Source organism: Meles meles, chromosome 3 (assembly GCF_922984935.1).
Source record: "Meles meles chromosome 3, mMelMel3.1 paternal haplotype, whole genome shotgun sequence".
In the NCBI taxonomy this organism is placed as follows: domain Eukaryota; kingdom Metazoa; phylum Chordata; class Mammalia; order Carnivora; family Mustelidae; genus Meles; species Meles meles.
This window is the reverse complement of record NC_060068.1, coordinates 131,937,951-131,964,899: the sequence shown is the minus strand read 5'-3', so window position 1 is coordinate 131,964,899 and position 26,949 is coordinate 131,937,951. Positions and strand designations below refer to the sequence as shown.

The window sequence follows — 26,949 nt, the reverse complement described above, 5'->3', positions numbered from 1 at the left end:
AAAAGCTGGTTCATAAGCACCCAAGACAATGTGCCAGTCAGACACACAATATATCAGACAATGAAAACAAGACATGACAGACAAGAAATATGTGGAAGTGAGAAGCGTCTCAGTGTAGTGGTTAAGAGCTGTGGCTCTGAACTCAGATCTGAATTAAAATCTCTTCTTTGTAGCTAACTTGCTCTGTGATTTTAGATGTGAGCCTCAGTTTCTGCATTTAAATATAAAGATCATAACCATTTGTAACATATGAAGTTGTTGTAAGGATCAACTATAACAATGCATGGAAAGCATTTAACTCCATATCTGACCCCTAACCCCTAAAAAATGGTTAATAGTATTGTTACTACCATCATTATAATGATAAGGTAAGCACACATGTGTGCAAAACAGAATTGATCAGAGACATTTGAATGTTTCAGAGTTTAGAGTTTCTTCCTGATAACACAGAGGAATCCTTTATATTGTAATAATGTAATTTTTTAGAGTAAGATAGCTATCTTTTTTTCTCTGTTTTCTTGCAGGAAACCAGCTATTGCTTCTAATACAAAATAAACTTTAAAAGAAGCAGCTGTCTTACTTTACAATTCAGCCTCACGTTAACAGCAGAGCAATACAATTACTTTCTGACATAAAAGTACATTGAATAGTACAAATTTATTATTAATAAATGTGGGATAATGACTTTATTTATTTGCAAGTCTGATTGCTCCTTGGAGGGTAAGAAGGCACAAAGAGCCTTCCTGTCATCAGAGGACCAGACCCAATTCCTGCAGCTTACAAGCAATTTATGAAGCAGAGCATCTGCCATACTCAAACAAGTATTCAGCATCCAACAATTTTTTTCCCTTTTAAGGAAGTCCTATATCTCAGCTATTTTGATTGCTTATCCTTACTCCTTAAAGAAAGCAGCTTTAGGATCAGCAGCTGATATTAGAAAATAATTCAGAAAAACTTATTCTTAGCTAGGGCTAAGTCCCTTTGTAAACATGGTCCCCTAAGCTCTCAGATGTCCACTGGATAGGAGATTTAACTGCTTATGATAGAATTGAGGGAGGAATAAGGAAAACAGCACAATATTGTCCTCCCATAAAAATCAACAGCTATTTCATTCAGGAAAAATTCAATTTTGAAATGGATGCTACATACCTGAGGCCATAAAGAACCGTCCCATCTGGATGCAGGCGGATCATGCGGTTCTTGACAGTCACTCCATGTACAAATGACTTCTTATCATTCAGGAAGTAGGTATCCGGTACCCAGAGCTGGTCTGCCACTCTATTGTCCAGAGTCAAGTTTAAAGGTATTACATTATAGGACAGTCTCTTATCTCTCCAGGCTTGCTGGAAATACATTGTCAAGGTATAATCCTGTGAATGTGAAAAGAAAATGGTTATTTTGTACACAAACTTGGGAGATAGGCAAACATCTTATTATTCATAAGAAAAGAAAATATACACAACCACACACTAGAAACATACTATTCACATATAGGCAAATATTAATTTATTAAACCCTTTCTAACTGAACACCCACTATGTGTCTGTCAGGCACTATGGCAAGCACTGTAAATATGGAAATGAGGAGAGTATATCCTGGTAAAATTTATTATATAGTACCTAGGAAGAAAGACGGTAAGCAATAATTACTGAATTAACTAGACTTTCCCAAAGTGGGGTATGTAAAATTGTTTTAGATGGGATACAAATACAATTGTGAAAAAGTGGTTAATTGGGGCACCTTGGTGGCTCAGTGGGTTAAAGCCTTTGCCTTCGGCTCAGGTCATGATCTCAGGGTCCTGAGATCAAGCCCCGCATCAGCCTCTTTGCTCAGCAGGGAGCCTGCTTCCTCCTCTCTCTCTCTCTCACTGCCTGCCTCTCTGCCTACTTGTGATTTCTGTCCATCAAGTAAATAAATAAAATCTTTTTAAAAAAGTGGTTAATTTGTTATAGTAATAATTGTAAGAGTTTGTCAAAGAGAATCCTAACCAGTCTAATCAAGGGGGATTTCTCAGGAGAGGTGGCATTTATACTGAGACTTATGTAGCTTCTTGGCTAAATAATATTAGCATAGTCAGTATTTCATAAGAATTTTAATCCCAGGATTCTGAATCATCAGGAGGCTCTTAGCTTTTGAGAAACAATGAGTTGTTACAAAGTGAGCACTGGCTTTGAAGTCCCAGATTCAGCATTTCTCAATTGTTTCTAGCATGTAAATTTTTACAGTCTTTTGCTTAAGTTCCATTAACTATAAATGGGACTTTTAATACATACTTGATCTAAGCAGAAGATTGTTGACAAATGTATAACTTAAATGCAATTTGTAAACTACAAAAAGCTATATATTATGAATAAAGCATTTACATATATATATTGTGACATGTTTGATCCATTAGAAGCCTATGGGTACAATGTAATTGTTCTCACCCTCATTTGAATGACTTAATGAAAGACCAAATATCATTTCAAAAGATAATTACCATTCTGCTTTGAAATCAGTTCACAATGCTCTACTTGAGGGCTTTTGAAAAAACCAGAATCATGTATTAATCATCTTGAGAGCTAGCATAGTCCTAGGGCACAAACAGTGAATGAATGAATGAATGAATGAATGGGTATCCAATAAAGTACACCTACTGGATTTCTGCACATATCTGTATACTTTTGTAGATAAGATACACAACTCAATCTCTGTGAAGTCCCTAAGTTTTTCCAACCTTTATTGAGATTTATACATGCTAATTTGGTTATGTAATTTTAAAATATAACTTGTAATATATTACCTGTTAATAACATTGAACAGTTTTAATAGGAAAAGTACAATCCCTCTGCAAAAATATTAAATATTTTCACTTGTTTCATAAACTTACAAACTGATCTCATTCAGAAGTCAGGGTAGGCTGACTTCTGAATGAGAGGTATAGAATCAAAGCTCTATTCTAACAAAAGACACATTAATATCCTCAAGTTCTATCAAATAATGGTGGGTAAAATTTCCTTTAATGGATCAGTTTAGTTAGTGCTTTGAAGTGCTCTGTAATCCTCAGCTTTCATAAGAAACTAGTATGAGGATCTCTAGAATAATAGCTTGATTTATAGTAAAAACAACCATTTAGACTTATAATTAAAAAAACAGAAAAGGACAGATACATTTTTTGCATAAGCATATGTTATACCCTAAAAAGTAGGACATAAACAAATAGGTAATTTATATGGAACTTAAGAGAACACATTTTGTAATTTCCAATTCTTGGAGATAAAATTGAAAATTTGATCTTTATCTCTATTAGAAGATAAAGCTACTTATACTTCTTTGATCATAAATCCTGTTAAGATTTAGAGAAGATAATACTGCTTGGAAGGTGCTTGGGTTTATGAGTAAGCTGAGATATGTTTGGATGTAAAAACTGTATTCTCTTTGGGGTTAAATAAATGGTACCACTGTGATAACCAATACTATATGCTAATTCCTGTTATTTGTCAGCAAGGCAAAGCCTGCTAAGAAATGCACCCAGACAGACTCTAGTAAGTCTGCTGTTGCATCAATTTTCACTTTATTTATTTTTTTAATTTTATTTTTTATTAACATATAATGTATTATTAAGCCCCAGGGGTACAGGTATGTGAATCGCCAGGTTTGCACACTTCACGACACTTACCATAGCACATACCTTCTCCAATGTCCATAACCCCACCACTCTCTCTCTACCCCTCTCCTCCAGCAACCCTCAGTTTGTTTTGTGACATTAAGTTAAGAGTCTCTTATGGTTTGTCTCCCTCCCAATCCCATCTTGTTTCATTTATTCCTTTCTTACCTCCCAAACCCCCCACATTGCCATCACTTTATTTATTTTTAAATGTCTCATCAATGACACTGTCAAGAGTAAAAGAAACTCCTGAGTCTAAATAAATATTATTGGACTTAAAAAGAAAGAGTGGTTCTGTGTTCCATCCTCTCCCCGAACACTCTATCCACCCAAGATAAATCCTTTGAACATTCACATAAAAAAGTGTATCTCTTACATTTAACAACCCCACCTTTTGAAAGCTGTCTCACAATTGGTTTATTCAACTGGAAAAGCAAAAACAGAAACAAATAAACCACTTCTGGATGCTTCTCAATCTAGGGCATCACCATGCAAGAAGGACTTAGATAATCATAACTAAAACTAATTGACTTCGAATGTTGAAAAAGATGCAGTAAGCCCACTACAGGCTATCTCTCACTAATTACAACTAAATATCCTGGAAATAATTAAGAAAAAAAAAATAAAAAGGGAAAAAAACTACCAAGGCTATGCAAAGTAAGAATAGTATGTAGATTAGAGAGGGAATCAAAATGTGAAGAAAGACCTTTCCATTGCTGAGTTTATTATTTGTTTTAATTTTTTCTCCCTATTTTATCTCATTAAACACATAACACACAAAGTCCAAAGCAAATAAATGGAGAGATACGCCATGTTCCTGGATCTGAAAAATATTAAGTTGTCAATCTCCCCAAACTGATCTATAGATTAAATTCAATCTTAATCAATATACAAGCAGGATTTTTTTTTTTAGATATGCAGTAGCTGATTGTAAAATTTATGTTAAAAGCAAAAATAAATGAGATTAGACAAAACAATTTTGAAAGAAAAGAGCAAAGCTGGAGGACTCTATTTGATTTCAAGACTCATTATTAAGCTATATCTAACAATAAAAGAATCTAAAAACAAACCCACACAAATATGCTCAATGATTTCTCACAAGGATGCAAAGGCAAGAGATTAGAGAAAGCACAATTTTTTTAACCAATAGTCCAGATCAACAGGAACATCCATATGTAAACAAATATGTAAGAACCTCATCCATACTTTATACCTTATACAAAAATTAATTCAATTACATAGACTCCAATGTAAATGTAAAACTATAAAACTATGAGAAGAAAACATAAGAAATTCTCCATGAGTTTGAGTTGAGCAAAGACTTTAATATAAACCGACAAACACAAATAACAAAACAAAATACTGATAAACTGGACCTCAACAAAATTCAAAACTTATGCTCCATGGAAAACTCTCTATTAGCAGAGTAAAATGACAAACCACAGACTGGGAGAAAATGTTTGCCATCACGTATCTGACAATGGAAAGATATTCAGAATATATAAATGTATAAAGAATTCTCAAAACTCAACAAACAACCCCATAAAAAGTAGGCAAAATATGTGAAAACTTAACCGATGAAGAAATGCAAATGGTAAACAGGCACATGACGTGATGCAAAACATCATCAGTCATCATGGAAAATCAAATTAGAAACTCCAATGAGATCCTATAACACACCCATTAGAAAAGCTAACATAAGGGGCATCTGGGTGCCTCAGTCAATTAAGCATTCGACTCTTGATTTTAGCTCAGGTCATGATCTCAGGGCTGTGAATTGAGCCTGGTGTCGGGCTCTGCCCTGGGCATGGAACTCCCTTAAGATTTTCTTTCTCCCTCTTTCCTAGCCCCCTCCCCCTCCTAAAAAGAAAAAAAAAATCTAAAATAAAAACATCAGAAAACAACTGACAATTCCAAGTGTTGGTGAGGATGCAGAGCAACTGAAAATCTTATCTGTTGCAGGTAGGAATATAAATTATCAGCCATTTAGAAAACAGTTGGACAGCTTCTTATAAAGTTAACATACATTTGACAAAGGACCTAATAATCTTACTCCAGCGTGCAAATATTTACAGCAGCTTTATAGTAATCACCAGAACTGGAGGCCATCTGGATGCATGATCTTCAGCAGATGAAGAGATAAACAAACTGCTACACCCATGTAATAGAATACTACTCAGCAACAAGAAAGAACAAACTCTTGATATATGCCACATTATCAATATTTTTCAAATACAGGATACAAGCAAATACAAATACAAGCAAAGGATACATATTAAATGACTCCATTTATACAACAGTCTGTAAAAGGTAAAAGTATAGAGGCAAAGAGCTGATTAATAGTCCCCTGGGATTCCAGATGGGGGAAAGGTTGACTGCAAAAGGCCAGCATGAGGGAATGATTTGGGGTAACAGAATTGTCCTACATTCTAATTGCAGTGGCAGCTACATGACCTAGGCATTTGTCAAAACTCATGGAACTATATACCAGAATGAGTGTGTTTTTATGTAAGTAAGTTTTTTAAAAAATTTAAAACTGGGGCACCTGGGTGGCTCAGTGGGTTAAAGCCTCTGCCTTCAGCTCAGGTCATGATCTCAGGGTCCTGGAATCGAGCCCCGCATCGGGCACTCTGCTCAGTGGAGAGCCTGTTTCCCCCTCTCTCTCTACCTGCCTCTCTGCGTACTTGTGATCTCTGTCAAATAAACAAATAAAATATTTAAAAAAAAATTAAAAAAAAAAACCCAACATAGTCTGTAGGGTCAGACACATACAGGTTCATTCATATCCTAGATTTTTTCCTCTGTTGTGACCTTGGGTGTATCCTCTCATATTTCTGCACCAGCTTTCAACTCAGAAGAACAGTTAAAGTTAATTAACTTAGAAATTAGGGTAAACAAAACTGCTTTGACATCTGTGGGGAAAAAGCAGACTTATGCTACAAAATAAGTCTCCTCTGTGCATACTAGGGGACAAACAGCCCCATCAGGATGGGCTGAAAAGACTCCCACTAAACTCAACAATTCCTCATTGGTACCATGAGGGAGCTTGACTAAGCAGCCCCTAAGGCTGTTTCTAGCGATAAAATAATTCCATTCTAAGTAACGTTTTACTGATTTTGCGTTCAAATGCATGCTATCACTTAAAAATCTTCTAAATGTCTATTTCTTATATTTGTTTTTTGCTATCTTTGTAATTTGTTTTCTAATAACCAAGATTCAAACTTTTTCTGTTTCTTTGGCTTACTCTTCTAGAAAATGTATAGTATGAAATAATTTGTGTGTGTATTTCTTAACTGTTTTAAAGTTTATTATTTTGCAAATTGCCTATCCATGCTCTCTGAACATTTTTCTGCTTGAGTGCTTACCACCTACTATTGGATATATCAAGATAGATATAGATACAGATAGAGATATAGGTAAATGATATAGGCATAGATAAAACATTCTTAATTTTCTATTTTCTTTTCTTTCTATATTTCTTTCTATATTTATCTTGACTTTGTATTTTGAAACATGCAGTACAGTTTCACACAGCTTCCTCTAAAAGTAACATTTTGCAAAACCATAGAACAATATCAAACCAAGATAGTAACATTAATATAATACTAGTAACTAAATATAGACATTATTAGAACACCATCCATTTGTTCACTAAGGTCTTTTTACTGTTCCAGGATCCAATCCAAGATACTACCTTGCACTTAGTTTTTATGCTCCTTACCCTCCTTCAGTCTGTGGCAGTTCCTCTTTGATTTATGCTTCCAAAGAATACTGGTCATTTATTTTGTTGAATGTCTCTCAGAGTTTGTCTGATGCATGCTTATGATCAGATTGTTTATACATTTTGGGCAAGAATGTCACTAAAGAAGCATTAAGTCACATTACTTGTGATATTAATCTTGAACAGCTGATTAAGGTTGTCTTTGCCAGGCTTCTTCACCGGGAAGTTAATGTTTTCCTTTGTAGTAAATAAATATCTTGGGGTAGACACTTTAGAACTGCAAAAGCAGTAAGATTATTAGGCTGACTTCTATAATGAGTATAATCATTTGCATGTTTTCCAAATTTCTATTTCTCTTCATTCACCTCAACCTGAATTGATGTATTCAACCTGTTGATAATGCTTAACTATTTGTAAGACAAACCAAAAGAAGTATATACCAACATAAGCCATTTAATGTGCTTTATTATTAAATAATGAGAACTATCTTCTTGAGGATCATTCTGTCTACCTCCTCCTTCCACAAACCAGTGAGATTGTTCTGGATCCTGCTCTCAGCTACAGATTTTCACCCTGCAGGTATGGTGCGCATCTCATCCTGTCTCAAGCCTGCAGATTGCACTTCTACATTCATACACTTCTACATTCATACAATGGTCTACATTCATACAAGGGCCTGATTTGCTGTTCAATTACAAAGCTTCAGCATTCTTTCTATCTTCAAACATCCCTATGGTTTTCCATATGCTTTTTTGTTCTCTGGACACCTCATCCTTTCTAACCAATGGAGCTTTCCCTTTCTTCTTTCAAAGCATGGCTATGTATGTGAGAAAAAAATGTAAATGCAATTATATCACTGCCCACCCCTTTATGTCCTTTTTCGTAGTTTTCTTTTGGGAGCACAAAGAGTAAGGAAGGGGGCTAGTTTCACATGTGTTTACTCTGCCATCTGAGGACATAAGGACACCTAACAGTTTATTTTTTCAAGGAGCAGGGTTTGAGGCTTATTTTCATCATTGATAGTGTGTGGGTTGTTTAATTTGCTTTACTTAATGGAACTGCAATCTCTAAGCTTGACAATAACTGCTGCTTCTCTGCTAAAATATTGAGCTTTGGTGATTAATCTTTTTTCTTGAGATCTTCTAGATAATAGTTTTGCCTCCAAAATTAGATATTTTCAGATCTCTCTCTCTCTCTCTTTCTCTCTCTCTCTCTGTTTAGGCTTTCATATGGTGATAGATATTAAGGAGGACACCTATCGCAGGGAGAACTGGCTGTTATATGCAAATAATCATGGAACACTACCTCAAAAACTAATGATGTACTGTGTGGTGACTAACAGCATAATAAGATTAAATAAAATTAAAATAATAATAAATAGAAAAATAAAAAATAAAAATTTTAAAGGAAAACCTGCAAAAAATGATAAAATTTTTAGCTTTATCTCAATTACCTCTTGCTGAAATGACAACTGTGCCTAATATACTATCATCTATTATTTTCCTTTAATGTATTATACTAGGTCAAAATTGAGGTTTTGAGCTAAGAATCTGAGTTTCTGGCTTTTATAAGACAGATTTAATTAAATAATAATTTAATAATTGTTAATTAAATAATTTTTAAGGCATTATAATCTGTGATTTAGGAACCATGAGTGCAATTTTAATTTAATTTAAATGTAATGCAAATTTCATGTCAATAAAACTCCATGACAGTTTGTTCAACATAGCACATTTATCACTTTTACTATCATTCTGCGCATAGTCTTTAAGTTTGGGTCATGTTTAGAAAATTTTTTCATTGTTTCTGTTTGGAATTTCTATTTTCAAAAAATGTAATGCAAGAGATTGAATTCAAAGATTGGGATGCTAAATTATTCCCCTAATTAATAGCTTCTGTTTTTATCCCTGTATGAAAGAAAAGACTTTACATCTGAGTTAGAAATTAACACTTAATTAAATATCATAGGAAGACACAGTAAGTACATAGTAAGGGCATTCTCAACATCTTAAGCCTTCACCTCCTTGAGAACAAAGAATGTTTCTTAGTCCTGTGTATGTAGACAATATTGTGCATACTTTCTGATAAATGGTACAACTACCTTTGTCTGTTAAATGGTACAGATTTCCTTGTGAACACCTGGGAATATGTACAGAGGTCTAAATTGTGTATACCCTTTGCTCTGATATTTACATTGCTAGAGATATTTGTAGAAAATAAGCAGTATGTTTTGACAACTTTATCTACAATTAACATAAATCTCTTACTTTTCTGTCTCCAGTATGAAGAATCTAATTTAAATCACACTATATCAGTGAGTTAAGTGTAATGCCACTATTACTGTCTCCTTACTTATAGCCCTTGTCTTCACAGGACTGTAGAAACAAAAATCTGTTCACATTTCCCTTGGTTAGTAGCATCCAGATGCTTTTCATGGCACTTAGAATAAAAGCCAAACCTACTCCCAGATCCCATGTGACCTGGATTCTGTATGCCTCTCTGATCTCACCTCCTATTACCCCTTTTCTTCCCCCCACTCAACTCACTAAGCTTATCTACTACTTAAGATTTTTCTCTGTTTCACAAATAACCCAACCCCCTTCAGCCTTACAAACGCTGTCTTAACAATTGACTAACTGGAAAAGCTATGTACCTGAGTCTAATTGGCTCTTCCTTGGGATTCAGAGCTCAACTCAAAGATCAAACTTACTCAGCAGGCTCTTCCCTGACCATTGTACTCTCAATCCCAGCAGTCCTATCACATCCTCCATTTTTATTATGTTTATAGCACCAACCATTTTATTTCAACTAATTCTATTTATTTATTGGCTTACTTTATTTTTCATCTCTCCCAAGTGGAAGGTACATTCCATGAAAATACGAAGCTTTCTTGAATTTATTTATCACTATGTTCTCATGTCTAAAAAAGAGTTTAGCTGAGTAACAATACAAGAACTAGCTACTGAAAGATGTGAAAAACTGGGGCCCCTGGGCTGCTCAGTCGTTAAGCGTGTGCCTTTGGCTCAGGTCCTGATCCCAGGGTCCTGGGATGGAGTCCTGCATTGGGTTCCCTGCTCTTTGGGAAGCCAGCTTCTCCCTCTCTCACTCCCCCTTCTTGCATTCCCTCTCTCTCTGTGTCTTGCCCTGTCAAATAAATAAATAAAATCTTTAAAAAAAAAAAAAAAGATGTGAGAAACAATGAAAGACAATGCACAGAAATTTATCTCCTCAAAAATACTTATTGCTGGATTATCAAAAAAATTAATAAAGACCATCAGCATGGAACTGAGTAAATACAAGAGAATACAAATATATAATGGAATACATGTTGGAATTAAAAATAACATTGTAAAAATATTTATTGACACGAATAGATGTTCTCAACATATTATTATAATTATTGTTTTTTAAAGAATACTATAAAACAATATGCACAATATGATCCCATTTTGAATTATATAAATATACATATTTGGAAAAAGTGTCTAAAAGGAAATATAAATATTAACAGCGGCATCTCTGTATGGTGAGATGACAGGAGATTTTTAATTCTTTTTGTAATCTATATTATTTTGTTTTATAAATATAAATTTTTTTGTTTATGCAAATTCAATTTAGTTAACATATCATGTATTAATTTCAGGGTAGAATTTAGTGATTCATCAGTTGCATATGATACACAATGTTCATTACATCAAGTGCCCTCCTTAATATCCATCACCCAGTTACCCTAGGTCCCCACCACACCCCTCCAGCAACCTTCAGTTTGTTTCCTATAGTTAACACTCTCTTGTAGTTTGTTTCCCTCTCTGTTTTTATCCTGTTTTATTTTTCCTTCCCTTCTCATATTCATCTGTTTTTTTTTTCTTAAATTCAACCGGTGAGTGAATCCTATGGTATTTGTCTTTCTCTGACTTATTTAACTTAGTGTAATACCCTCTAGTTCCATCTACATCATTGCAAATATCAAGATTTCATTATTTTTGATAGCTGAGCAATATTCCATTTATGTATACTTATATACACACACATATCACATCACACCTATAACAAAAACTGTATAAATAAATAATTCCTTGTTGAATTAAATTATAAAAATAGATGCTAATATTAAAAATATGTCTTTGTTTTCTGCATATTTTGGAGATCAGCATAAAGGAAAAGGAAATGTAGTCATAAATGAAAAATTCTCAGCCTTTTGGCTTGTTATTAACAAAATACACACTCCTCTGTATTGATCAAAGGATTTTATCCAAAATCACATGAGAAGTAACATCTTTGGGTCAGAAACCATTTTTGCACCCCAGGGAAATTCACAGTTAAATCGTCATTGGGAAGTGAAAGTCCATCCCTAATTTTCCTCCTGAATACTGAAAGAGGAGATCCCAGACTCTTCCTCTGACACTAACTTCTGTTTTCCTCATACTAACCATTAGGAAATTTCATTATTAATGCAAAGGCTTCATATCTGTTCCTTGTTTAATACTCAGAGGAGATGAACACACATGTGCACGCACACACACACACACAGGCGCACACGCACACACACACACACACACACACACACACACACACACACAGCATACTGCAGTGCAAGTCTGAGTCAATGGATTTTTCCAAAAAGCATTCAAAGAGACTCCATTGTTTTTAAATTCCAAACTCTTCTTTAAGGTCTGTTCTATTCGCTTCATCTCTCTGCATCTCTGTTTCCTCATCCAAAATAAATTAAGAGAAATTGAGAGCTTCAGAGTTTTCAGAATTTGAGTTTCAGATGTTCTAGGGTGGTGTCTCCACTTTTCTGCAACTAATCACTCTCCTGAACTTTTTGTTTCATCTAAACTTTTCTACCTCCCCAACAGATCTTTACTTTCCACTTAGCTCATTCTTTTCCCTGTACCTTTCCTTGTCTGCCTTCCCAATTCCGACCCATTCTCTAAGCATTTATGAGGACTCTCCCACTTCTCCCTCTGCCACTACCCAAGTTTGTCCTCTGAATCCTTTAATGCAGTGGTTTGTAGCACCCTAAGCATCATTGAATTGAACTGTTACCCACTGTGATGTTAATTAGAGGAGGGGGGTAACCTCTCCAGCTAAACTGTACTGTGTTCTCCAAAGTCAGAAACCATGCCATCATTTCTTCAGAGTGACCTGAGCATCTCATCTTTAACATAATTGGTGTCTTATAAATATTTATTCATGGACACACTAAAATAAAGCTTGTTCTACTTCTTCATTAGTCCTTCTGGGTTTCCAATTCTGATCATTTAACTCTTAGCAATCATTACTCCTGAATCCACTAAGGATTTGTTCTCCCCACCCACAGGCATTTGAGAGTGAGTTTTCATTCTGTTCCCTTCCCACATGTTTCCAATACCCTCAGAGCTACTGTTTTTTTTTTTTCTTTTTTTTTTAAGTTTTTTATAGCTCCTCTAATTCTACTAGCAAAGTCCCCAGGGCTGAGAATGAGGATTTCTGAAGGACACATTATCTATCCAAAGCAGAAAGAACTCAGAAAGAAGTACAAATATTCCCACAAAGCCCTTTCCACATTGCTAGCTCTTTAAAAGGCTCTCTGTCTTCCACATCTGAGCCCACAAATTGGTGATCCAATTATAGGTCATGGCAATATTTCCACATTCTCAACCTCCTAAACTAGAATGTAATGGAGTAAAACTCGGCCCCCACTTAATAGAAGCCATCACACCAGATGTTCAATTGGAGCATTTCAGAAGAAACACATGGCTGCAGCTCTGACTAATTGCTAGAGACACATTCGGGACATGAGAGCTGCACCTAAGATCACTCATAAGGGAAATCTAAGTTCAGAAGTGACTGATTATTTCCTTGTATGTGAAACTAAAATGCACATGGTCAAGATAATGAGCTCTTCCACTATTTTGCTTAGTTCACTTTGCATTTTATTACAGACTAACCTTTGCAGTGATGAGGGGACTAAGTCCAAGGATGGCTACAAAACTAAGCCAGTATAACTGGTTATCTCTGTCCCCAGCTTAATATAGAATGCACCCTGAGTAGGGAACTCAGTTCACCCTGAGATAATCAACATCAAAATTATACTTTGATTGGGAGGGAGACAAACCATAAATGACTCTTAATCTCACAAAACAAACTGGGGGTTGCTGGGGGGAGGTGGGATTGGGAGAGGGGGAGCGGGCTATGGACATTGGGGAGGGGAGGCGAACCATAAGAGACTATGGACTCTGAAAAACAACCTGAGGGTTTTGAAGGGTCAAGGGTGGGAGGTTGGGGGAACAGGTGGTGGGTGATCGGGAGGGCACGTTTTGCATGGAGCACTGGGTGTTGTGCAAAAAGAATGAATACTGTTACGCTGAAAAAAAAATAAATAAAAAGGGAAACAGTGCAAAAAAAAAAAAATTATACTTTGTATGTATGATTTGTTCCCTATCATTTTGTCTTTTTTCTTACTCAGTAAGTTATCTTTCTCCAATTTTAATATTGAACATTGACCCTAGGCTAACATTTTTTACATGCATTATCTTATTAATCATCAAAACAGCCCTATAAGTTATGCATTGGATAGATTTACCACTTCCTAGCTACTGTGAGATTTTGGGCATGCTACCTAAATTCCCTGAGCCAGCATGCTCTGTAAAACAAAGTAAATCATAATCCCTATTAGCAAATAACTTCACCCAAGGAAGGTGATTAGTAGAATGCTTGGCTCAGATTAAGTGTTCTATAAACGTTTGCTGTTATTATCATCATTGTTTCATTATTTCCATTTTCCAAGTGACACATTTGAAACATGGAGAGGTGAGGGTTGCCTTGGTGGCTCAGTTGGTTAAGTGTCTGCTCTTGGCTCATGTCATGAGCCCAGGGTCCTAGGATGGAGCCCCGCTTTGGGTTCCCTGCTCAGCGGGGAGTCTGTTTCTCCCTCTCCCATGGCCCTCTCCCCAGCTCATGTGCTCTCTCACTCTCTTTTCTCTCTCTCTCTAATGAATAAATTTAAAAGATCTTAGAAAAAATAAAATGAAGCATGGAGATGTGAGTAATTTTTCCAATGCCACTCAGTCAGTAATTTCCTAAGTCATGATTTGGTTAGGGAAATCTCTGGCCATGGATCCCATGTTTTAGTACTATAATGAGCTGCCTCTAGAACACTGATCTTACTGCCAGTTTTGATTTTGAGTCATCATTTCCCAACATTGCTTTCTATTCTACTCCACTCCAAAAAGTGAGGGAGGAAATTATATTTCTAGCTAGATAGCTAGTTAGCTATCTACACGGTTACATAGAAGAACAAAGAAATTAGAACAATTGTGGGCAAATAAAAGTTATTTCTCAAGGGGAAAGGTAAACGTTGATCTCTGAGAATTCTCTGAGATTTGAATACCGAAGTTGTGTATATATGCATGTCTTCCTGATTAGACATACAGAGACTCAATTTTACACCAAAGATGATTGCATCAACTCCCTTTGACCCTGTAGAATGATTAAAATAGCTCTGGTTTTGCCAGAGGGTATAAGTTACTATTGAGAAGCCCAAGGTAATCAGAGGAACTATAGGGGACGATCTGTAGTAAAGTACTTATTCAGAAATAATTCAATTGGAAAGCTATTTTCAGCAAACTAAAGCATGCTCAACTTAGATAAGAAAGAAAGAAAGGGAGGGAAAATAGTAAGTGCTATTAGGGATGTGGAGAAATTGTCTTGTGCACTCTTGGTGGGAATGTAAAGTGATGCAGTTGCTGTGGAAAACCGTATGGTACCTCTTCAAAATATTAAAAATAGAATTACTATATGATTCAGCGTCCCACTTCTGGGTATATATCCAAAAAGAATTGAAAGCAGGATCTTTAAGAGATATTTGCCCACCATGTTCATAGCAGCATTATTCACAATAGCCAAGAGGTGAAAGCAACCCAAATATCCATTAATGGATGAATAAGCAAAACATGGTATATACAATGAATTGTTTTTTCCACCTTTTAAAGGAAGAAAATTCTGGCACATGCTACAAAACGGATGAAATTTGAAGATATTATGCTAAGTGAAACAAGTCAGCCACAAAGAAACAGATAATGTATGATTCTGCTCATATGAGACATCTAATGGTCAAATTCACAGGAACAGAAAATATAATGGTGTTTTCTAGGGACTGGGAGGAGAAAGAAAGGTATAGTTGTTTAATGGACATAGTTTCAGTTTTGCAAGATGGAAAGAGTGTTGGAGACTGGTGATATAACAATATAAATAAATACATTGATATTACTGAACTGTTCACTTACAAAAAGTATATTAGGGACACTTAGCTAAGTTACCATTTGCAAAAAATAAAGAATTATTTTATAAAGCACTCACTTGTTTTATAATTTTAGATTTATATAGAGTTATTTAGTAAACTTTCTACATTTTACATGATATTTTGTAAAAAAAAATATATATATATATATATAAGAAAAGCTGGAACTGTTCTTTCTCCCTCTTTGCACGAATGTATTCAGTAAAAAAGTAATGTTACAGAACTACCCTATGACCCAGCAATTGCACTACTGGGTATTTACCCTAAAGATACAAATGTACCTATCCGAAGAGTCACATGCACCCTAATGTTTATAGCAGCAAATGTCTGCAATAGCCAAACTATAGAAAGAACTAAGATATCCATCAACAGATGAATAGATAAAGAAGATATGGTGTGTATATTCCATATACAATGGAATACTATGCAGCCATCAAAAGAAATGAAATCTTGCCATTTGCAAAGATGCAGATGGAACTAGAGGGTATAATGCCGAGTGAAATAAGTCAATCAGAGAAAGACAATTATCCTATGATCTCTCTGATATGAAGAATTTGAGAGGCAGGGTGGGGGGTTTGTGGGGTAGGAAAGGAAAAAATGAAACAAGATGGGATTGGGAGGAAGACAAACTATAAGAGACTCTTAATCTCAGAAAACAAACTGAGGGTTGCTGGGAGGGGTATGGAGAGGGTGGTTGGTTTATGGACATTGGGGAGGGCATGTGATATGGTGAGTGCTGTGAAATGCGTAAGACTGACGATTCACAGACATGTACCCCTGGGGCAAATAATACATTGTATGTTAACAAAAATAATTAATTAAAAAAAAGAAGAAAAAGTAATGTTACAAAGTCTTTGTTGCTATAGGACACAGATACAGAAAGATTGGTTTGATCAAGTTAATAGGAACAGTTTTATTTGAGATATACAGGTATATTTAAAATCTCCAAGGAAAACTGCATTTGTGGCTACTTGACATGACAGTATTAAGTATTTTTTATAACTCACCTTGAATAACAGAAGTTACATCCCTATTATTTTTTCAAATCAAACGAATTCATTGAGTTATCATTGATGTAAATTACTACTTTCACCAGATATGATACATCTGATGGTTGGTCTCAAAAATGATCTTTGAAATTACCAACTTTTAAATATTCATTTTCAGCATACAGCACACTGACCAGTGGTACATATTATTATTAAGTACATCAAAATAAAACCATTTACAAGATGCTTCTATTGTTTTTTGGTCTCCCATGGAGTTTCCTACAATGGTGCATTAATCTACCAGTTACAAAAGAATAACTTTGCAAGAGATTTTAGGGAGAAGGGAATAGGCAAACAAATATTCCACATAGATTCCACGAGCATTTGTCATGATTGATTGCAATTATGCTACATCATTTTACGTGTCCTTTCAAATAAGTTTGTCTTACCTTATTTACGCATACTTGCAATGGGTAGAGCTCATCCTATGTTATCTGGCTATTTTAGTTTTTCCTTCAATTCTAAGCAGTTGATTTTGTAGGAAAAGGGAAAATTCTGAGGAAATGACAGAGACAGGAAATGCTATATAGACCCTTTTCAATATTTTAGATGCTTATTTTTGTTCTGCCCGGCATGAGACAGGCTCATTCTTTATGAAGCACTAGCCTCTGAAGAGATCTGACACTATTAAAAAGACAGGACATTTTAAAATAAGTACACATCACTGCTTTCATACTTTTGACAAGCTTGTAGATGCTGAGAAGGCCAATCTGCAGACCCAGGTAGGAACAAAGAGAATATGCTTAGTCAATGCTTCCAAGAGAATACCTGATGTGTTAAGATGAAACAGAAATGCATATGATCACTTTTGGAGGCAAAGCCAATTAAAAAAAAAATTGGGGACAAAAGTGGCATTAGGCACAGAGCTTTGCCACTGCCCTGTCTGCATCAGATATTCTTAGTATCTACTGAATGCATCAACAGGCCAAGATTTCTGAGGTTGAAGTAGCATCCTTCTTTCTTGTATGATTATCCCCTACATATCTAACTTCTGCGACTGTAGAGTCAGAATTTGACAATCCTTTTTAAATTGTGCATCCTAACACCCCCCTCTAGGTCTGGCCCTACATGATGTATAAGCATATGTCTCAGATTTAAAAAAAAATATGCTTATTGGTTTATATTACCGGGAAGCAGATTATAGAAGATCTGAATACTGTGTAAACATTAGGATGAAGAAAATTTAAACAGCTCAAGATAGCACTATTCAGAGTAACCACAAATACACTGGACTGTTTCTTCAGGTAATCTCAAAGCAGTCCTCCAAGTATTACAAATTTATGGTTTTATGCCACACACACACACACACACACACACACACACACACACTTCATAATCCTAATGATTTATCAAGCTAAGCCTGGGACCATTTTTCCCTGTTCTCCCATCAACTCTCTCCTCATTGTCTCTTTGAGACTATCAAATGCAAGCCAGTACAATGTGTTAATTCCTGAACATAGCGGCCCTTTTTCACCCCTCCATGACCCCAGAGAATGACAGAGCCCTCAATATATTGAAAGAACCAGAGTGCCTGATCCCACACGCCTGCTCAAAAAGGAACAAATGCACTCATCTGTTCGATAAGTGAGAAATAAACTATTATGTTAAGTCAGTTACAAAAGCTGGCAGAGAACGTAGAAGTTCATGGATTGTGATAGAACTGGAGTTTCAATGACTAGATTACCTACTTCCTATGCAGCAATCAACAAGAGGAGTCATCCAGTCCTCTCCACCTACTGGAGAGAATGGTACCTGTCTTGCAAGATTCTTCTAAGAACTGAAGAGTACATGTGTTTCTGTGCCTGGTGCAAAGTAAGTGGTCAGTATTTTATTATTGAAGTAAGCAAATCAAACAAATAATAACCATTCTTAGTAGGATAGCTATTGGAGGTTTTTTTGGCATCAAATTTAAAACTTTTTTCATATCTTTATCATTTTGTGTATTCTAAAGAAGATTTTGAGTGGACTTGAACATGTTTGTCAGAAACCAATGTTGAAGCAAATTAGATATACTGCAAGTATAAACTTGGTCAACTTAGGGTCACTGGGACACTTCATAAATTTCAAAAATTGCTACTTTCATCCTTTAAGAAATGCAAAAAAGTTTATAGTTTGACGGTGAATATAATAATGCTTCTCATTTTAGCATATTGAGATGGTGAAAAAAACATTCTATCAACTAAGTTAAAGTGCTATCAATTTGGGTTTTCAAATCAACAGTAAATGTATATTTCCATTCATGCCCAACAGGAGATATATGACATGAAAAATAAATATTAAAGAGAAGAAAAGTGAATATGAAACAGTCTATATATATTTGACATAAATTTGCATCTAGTTAAACAACAGATGCATTTAACCAAATATTTGGTTATCGGTCATGTATTATCGTGTATTAAATACTATGTATTACAAGTATAATATACAGACCCAGTTTCCAAGTACAATAGCTTATATAATAAATCTAGTTTTCCAAGAAAACTAATTAAAGGCAACTGGGTGAACAGAATCACATATTAAATATGGCCATACAGGAGAAGAAGCCTACTGGCAGAATCACAGGGAGAATTAATGTTAATATACATAAAGGACTTGGAACAGCACGGAATTCAATACGTTATCATTACAGTCATTTTTGGTACTTTCTCTCCAATATGTCTCTTTCTAATAATCACACTTACTTATTTCTGAAGAGAAAAAAGTTGTCATAGATGCTCCAGGACCCAATGATAAATGGAGCTGTTGTACATCAAAATAAATTCCTGACTTCCCCCAAAGTGAAAATATAAATGGCAATCTAAAATTATGTTGCATACTTCTATATATGGCACATATATTCACTTAGGATAGGCCTGTTTTCTGAATCCTTTTTCCACAGAGAGGAACAGTATCTTACCTTAACCAAAAGCGGAAGCATGCTAACAATTTATTCCATCCAGAGTCCATAGTCTCTTATGGTTCGCCTCCCCTCCCCAATGTCCATAGCCCGCTCCCCCTCTCCCAATCCCACCTCCCCCCAGCAACCCCCAGTTTACAAATCTGGTATTACATGGTTAGCTTTAATCCATTCAAGGAACTTTTATAATAAACCTATGGCAAGAGTCTTACTTAAAGTTCATATACATTCTGACTCAATGAGTTTGAGGGCAAAGTTGATGATGTGGTTTTAATAGTTAATACCAAACTGAAAGTTCATATTCTGGAACTAGAATGATTTGGTCATTCTTATTTCCCAGGCTATAGTTCAAATGAGCCAGGAGTCAGCCAATGGTCCCAAGTTCCCAAATTATCACAGGGAGTGCAATTCCTAGAGCTGGGAGATCCTATTTCAATTTGGAGTCCAGTCCTTACAATTTACAGAAAAGGAAACTGAAATCCTGAAACTTATAATCCTGCCCACAACCATAAATGCATATAAGGACTAAGTGGAGACAGACCACAGGGGGTCAGACCATGCCATCTTGTGCTTTCTCCCCATTCTCAGCTTTACGATGAACAAAGATTCACCTCTTTCTAATTTTCTCATTAATCATTAAAATACCTTCCAAAGTTGTGGGTGGGAAGATAGCAGGAAAATGTCACTCATGATGTGTGCATTTGTGCCTTGATTTCAGGGATTTAGAAAATCAAACTATACACTTTCTATAAAAGGAGACCTGCCAGACCTGCTATTGTCCCTGTCTTCTTCTGGTTCCATGAGGTAGAACTGGTTCCTGATTAAAAGAATTTAGATGACTTTATAGCAACATAGTTACTGTGAGAGTTTTCCAAGTCTAGCATCATTCCTCCTCACCTTAATGCTCCTTAAGAATCTGGGTGGCTCAGTGGGTTAAGCTGCTGCCTTTAGCTCGGGTCATGATCTCGGGGTCCTGGGATCGAGTCCCGCATCGGGCTCTCTGCTCAGGGAGGAGCCTGCTTCCCTCTCTCTCTCTCTGCCTGCCTCTCTATCTACTTGTGATCTCTCTCTATCAAATAAATAAATAAAATCTTCAAAAAAAAAAGAATCTCAAGAATCTCAGAGTATCTCAAAGGCTGTCTCATGGAAGAAAGGAGCACCTATAATGTGCATTAATACTGATACTGCCTTCTCTACACTAGTTAAGTTGATCTTTGAGCCATTGTCAAATCTATTTTTAGCACAGTAACTTTCCCTATATAATGTCAAAACTACAATTCCAGTCTTAAAAAGGTGGTACCCCATAAGATGAGAAGTACACCATAAAGAATACAGTAAATGATATTGTAACAAAGTTGTGTGGTGATAGATGTTGACTCCACTTATTGTGGTGAGTACTGAGTAACGTATAGAATGTATAGAATTGTTTAATCAATGTGTTGCTCACCTGGAACTAATATAGCACTGTATGTTAATTATATTTCAATTTTTTTTTTAAAAAGTGGTACCTCAGGGGCATGAGCATGATCATATCAATTCCTTCAAAAAATATACTTTGTGGATCAGTGACAAATATTTAAAGATTCTTCTGGTATAAAAGTCCATTGGTCCAATGTGTCTTATTAAACATAGAAGTTTGAGAAGACTATTTTATTTTGAGTTGAGCATTTTGTTCCATGTTTAATTGCCACCTATGAAGAAATTTGAAAGGCAGACAACAAGTATTCTTTTCTTACTTCAGAAACTCTAGATTTCATTATATTTCCTACTTGACTGTGGTATGAATTTTCATATATATCATCAGTCTGGCCACAATGTCTACACAACAATATTCCACTAAGACGTTTCTCAAGGAAAGTGTGCCATGGTCAGTTGTGTTAGGAAAACACTACATGCATTCTATTTTTTTTCTTTGGGATTTTCTTATTACTGAGAAGTCCTAGAATAAAGAAACTTATTAACCTAATTCATTATAGAATTTCTCAAACTCATTGACTATGTAACAAATAGGAATTAGCAGAATTCCTATTTACATGTGATGTTTCTGTATTATTTAGGAAGGGCCCCTTGATTTTTCTTTCTTTCCTAGGCTACAAGCCATACCAAGACAAACCTCCCCTGAATCTTGCTTCCTGCTGTATTCCAGGGATGAATAGAGAACCTAACACATGGTTATGTCTCAAACATAATTCTGAATAAATGGGTAGAAGGGTTCAATTATATAAAAATTAGATACAACCAAGAAAACAAAAACAAAAAACTGGTAAGTTAAAAATTCTACAAGACTATTATCTCATCTCATTATTGAATCACTATTGCTTCAAAAATGGGACTGAAATGGATTAAACTAGATTTAAGGTGAATAACTCTCAGATACATGTTGTAATCCTGGATTCAGAATTCTGCTTCAGAAAAGCCCACTGCAAAGGAAAATGTGAGAAGAAATTAATATAGTATGTTATAGGAGCAAACATATTAAAATAGAAAGGTAGAAGTTGTTGCTGTTATAAATTATGGCATAAAATAGTATAAATATATGTATATTTATGATTTAGACTAAAGAAATCTAGGAGAAAAACACAAGAACATGTTAAAAGTGGTGGGATTATTGTGATTTTATTTTGATTCCAACATTCCTCTTTAATGAGAGAATCCATTCTCCCCAAATCCCTGACAGATGGTAACCCAAATTCTGCTTGGATATGTCCAGTAACAAAAATCTCTACCTGGCAAGTCTAGTGCTGCACTCTTAGAGGATGACAATTATAAGAAATGTGCTCCCTATGACGTCCACCCATAGAGTATACTAAAACTGATTCAATCTTTAAAAATGTAACTGATATGTAGCTTGAGAAATGGCCATAAACTATGGCTCAAAGACAAAGGGAATGAAAAAAAAAGCATAGTGTTATTTCATTTAAGCATATTCCATGTTCATTTGGTTATCACTGCGCCCATGTTATTTGATTCAGTCTTCATTTTTTTGCATGGGTGGTTTCTTTTTCTTTTAAGATTTATTTATTTATTTGAGAGTGAGAGAATGAGAGAGCATGCATGAGCAAGTGGGGGAGGGGCTGAAGGAGAGGAAAAGAATTTTTTGTTTTGGTTTGGTTTTTTTAAGATTTTATTTATTTATTTGACACAAAGAGAGAGCCAGAGAGCACAAGTAGGCGGAACAGCAGAGGGAGACAGAGAAGAAGGCTCCCTGGTGAGAAGGCAGACCCTGGTATCATAACCAAAGCTGAAGGCAGTAAACCACTTACCCGACTGAGCCACCCAGGTGCCCCAGGAAGAAAGAGGCTTAAGCAGACTCTGCACTGAGTGCAGAGCCAACAGGGAGCTTGATCTCACAACTCTGAGATCAAAATCTGAGCCAAAATCAAGAGTCAGAGGTTTAACTGACTGTCCCACTCAGGCACCCCTGCATGGATGATTTCTTTACAACTATTCTTGGATTAAAAACATCAGCCCAACATATGTCTGGAGAGATATATCTATTTCCCAAAGACATCCATATGTATTGACCATCCACTCTTGAGTAAAAAGAAGTCATCAACTTGTATTCATTTCCTCTTTTTCATGAACTCTTACTATGCCCTACACAGTAAGAGATGTACTATGCTGTTTCTTCTGCCTATATTACTTTTTCTTTTCCTTCCTACCTAGCCATTTCCTCTTCATTTGACCAATTCCTGCAAACACTTTAGGTCCTAAAATATGTACCACTTCTTTTCTAATGATTCTCCACCTCTACCGCTGTCCTCTACCCCTGTATGCCCTATATCTCGTACCATGTGATTAACTTGCCACTTCTCCACCAATAAATGGCTCATTTCTCAAAGTACAATGGAGAATCAGAGATGAGGCCATCATACAGAGAAAAAACATCAGCCTGGAAAGAAGGACCTCCAAACAAACCTCTCCTTGTCTATGAATTCCCCCTCCCACCCCATTTCTACCCAAGGGAGACCAAAATTGATGCTCACTGTTTCTATTGTTCAAGTTATAAAACACTAGGCTATGTATAAAACTAAATACCTAAAAAAACATCCAGAGGCACCTAAGTGGCTCAGTCAGTTAAGCATCTGCTTTGAGCTCACGTCATGATATCAGGGTCCTGGGATCAAACCCAGTGTCAGACTCCTTGCTCAGTGGAGAGTCTGTTTCCCCCTCTCCCTTTGTCCCTCCCCCCAACTCATGCTCCTGCTCTCTCTCTCTCAAATAAATTTTAAAAAAATTCCATAGCAAGGAGTTTATGTAAACTCAGAGTACATAATGTATCTACTTATCTCCATCCCACATCTCCTGACTATATTTAGGCAACCACTGTTTCACCTGTTCATTAAAACTAGTGTCTCTGCATCCAATCTCATTCCTTCTTATGTTTGCTATCATTTTGCTAGAGAGAGCTTCTGAAAATGAAATTCTGATCTTTTCCTTACCCTGCTTATAATTTTTTCAGTAGCGATCTATAGTCCTCAATATACAATTCAGACTTCTCAGTGTAGCATATAAGGACCTGCCTATTTTTCCAGCCTCATCTCCAGAAATGTTCAAGCTCAGAAGTTATTCTTCAGAACATTGAACATATTCAAAGTCCTGGATCTGCTAGGCTACCTAACAGCCAGATCTTTGCATAAGCTGTTCCTTCTGCCTATATTATTTCCTTTTCCCTCCTACCTAGCCATTTCCTCTTCATTTGAGCAATTCCTATGAACTCTTCAAATCCTAAAATTCTTTTCTAATGAGTGCTTCTCCACCTCTACTGCAGTCCTCTACCCCTGTACACATAAAACCCTGAACTTGTCATTGTCCTGTTCATTATACTTACCATTATTATCCTTAGTGTTACCAAAGACTAGCACAGAATAGTAATTCAAAAACATTTGTTGAACACATGGGTGGATGGGTGGATGGATGGATGGATAAAGCACCTCCAAATACAACAAGTTAAAGGAGATAGTTGAAGATATCTGGGGGGAAGGGCCTAATGTTCACATGGGTTTACTTGACATATGATAACAGAGTCATTATCTAGAAGGAAAAGAGACCACTTGTGTATAACTCTGGAGCTAGAAACCATGGCTAATAGGTAGAAGTTTAGGAAGAAGTATCTGAGTTAACAAAAGACATAAGTATGTGAAAATTACAGCTACAAAGATGTGTATGTCTGCTATGAAACAAAAGGAATATCCTGCCATGCATGAGTACAGTATAGACATAAGATTTTAAAAAAATCATTTGTCAGAGGGTCATTGTAGATATCAACAACATAGAGAAGACAGAAATGTCAGATGAAGACTTTAAAAAGATAGCTCATTATAGAAGGAGAGGCAATGTGGGGGGTTTGGGAGGTAGGAAAGGAATAACTGAAACAAGATGGGATCGGGAGGGAGACAAACCATAGAGATTCTTAATCTCACAAAACAAACTGAGGGTTGCCAGGGGGAGGAGGATAGGGAGAGGGTGGTTGGGTTATGGACATTGGGGAAGGTATGTGTTGTGGTGAGTGCTGTGAAGTGTAAACCTGGCGATTCACAGACTTGTACCCCTGGGACTAATAATACATCATATGTCAATTAAAAAAATAACTCATTTATAATTAGAGTGAGGAATCACTACCACTGTACTATTAGTATTACTACTACTACTATTGCTGCCAGCACCACTCAATATTAAGGGCCTAATATGTACAAAGCACACTGTTTTATATAAATTACTTGTAATCTTCACAATAACTTTGAAGTATAATGTTATTCTCATTTTTTCAAAATTAGGAAAGTGAGAATTTGTCACGTATTTAAGGAATACAGTTAAATGACAGAGCAGGATTCAAACTCAGGACTACCTATTTCCAGCACCATCAAAACTACAACCTAAAGGTCCAGAGACTAGAATGCCCAATACTGGGGTTTAGAATGAAGAGTAGTTACCATTTGTTGCCTCTGTCTGGCCAAATTCCATTTCTTCAACTTCTGGTTATAGCAACCTAAACCTCTTCTTTGAGGAAGAAATCCTCTCCCACTGTATCCATGTAATTTGGGTTATATTGACTTTCTGCTCTTGAGATGAGATACATCTGGCTAGATTATTTCATTCTGTTTACAGATGGTTTACAGATACTCATGTGACTGCAGCCAAATCAGTAAGACTCAATCCATGACTTCTGTTTCAGCAATTTGAAAAAAGAAGCTATTTGCTTTTGTGTCCTGGAATTCTGATGGTCACCATTTGGAAAGCAATTGACTGGGAAAAAAGAAAAGTACAACCAAGAGATGGGAAAAGGTTATTTCCTGACCATATTAAATGAGCATTTAGACTCAGCCATGCCTAAACTAAAACAATGACTCATCATTGTAATTATGGAGATAATGTGTTTTCTCTTTGTTTAAGCCTGTTTGTGCTTTGTCTCTTTTATTGGCCATTTAAGTGATCCATACCTAATACATGGTACACCTGCTTATGGTTAAGGTAATTGCAGACAAATGGATTCATGCTGAACTTTGAAAAATAGGTAGAATTTGCAAAAAAAAAAAAAAAAAAAAAAAAAGAACGATCTTCTTCTTTAGTTACACAAATAACTATTAAATGGCCACCCTGTACCAGACCACCTGTTAGAGATGTTAGAGACAAGCATTATAAAAACTAATAAGGCACAGCTCTTGTTCTCAAGCTTCTTAGAGTTTGATCTATACATTTCATCTACCATAACTAAATAATCTCCAGAACTAAATATATTGTCCATTGAATTTAATCTCCAGTAAAATGCAGACATGAAGACACTTTGTCAACAATGATGGATTACATTATAATGTCTTTCACATATCACTGAAAGATTCTGATCCATCTCTGATTTGTTCCAGCCTGGTTTATGTGGGCACACCATGATATCTCAGGCTGAGAACACCACAGGTTAAGCTGCAAGGATGGTGCATCAATTTTAAGTGCATTAGTTCATGACATGTTAAGTCAGCTGTGTAACATATAAATTTATATATTAACTTGGTGGCTTTCTTCATGCCATCCTGAAAAAGACTGATATGCTTTTTCCTCCCATGTAGTCCTATCTTTCTAAGCCTCCTCCTCCGCAGCTGGAGATAATAAATATTCATTTCAGAAAGGCATCATGACCATCTCCAGACACTGGAGAAGTCACTATGATGGTCTGTCTCATAAAAAATTTTGGACATCATGGAACATAACCCATATACCCTAGCTTTTCTATATACTTTGGTTAACAACAGACAAGGAATCTTTACCAAATTTACTAAGAAGAAAGAATAAATTTAGTTTTTGATTCAACAACAAAATCGGGGAGTCCCTAAGCAAAATTCAAGATTACAAGTACCTCCT

The 26,949-nt window shown here is 35.9% G+C and overlaps 1 protein-coding gene across 4 annotated transcripts in view; it reads right to left on the bottom strand.

Annotated features, from left to right (window-relative positions):
- Positions 1-26,949, bottom strand: part of GABRB2 (gamma-aminobutyric acid type A receptor subunit beta2) — a 248,214-nt gene that overhangs the window by 159,988 nt on the left and 61,277 nt on the right. For all 4 annotated transcript variants that reach the window (XM_046000987.1, XM_046000984.1, XM_046000985.1 and 1 more), the window contains exon 5: positions 1,150-1,370. In XM_046000987.1, the coding sequence (XP_045856943.1) occupies positions 1,150-1,370 (221 nt within the window). The remainder of the gene's footprint in view (positions 1-1,149; positions 1,371-26,949) is intronic.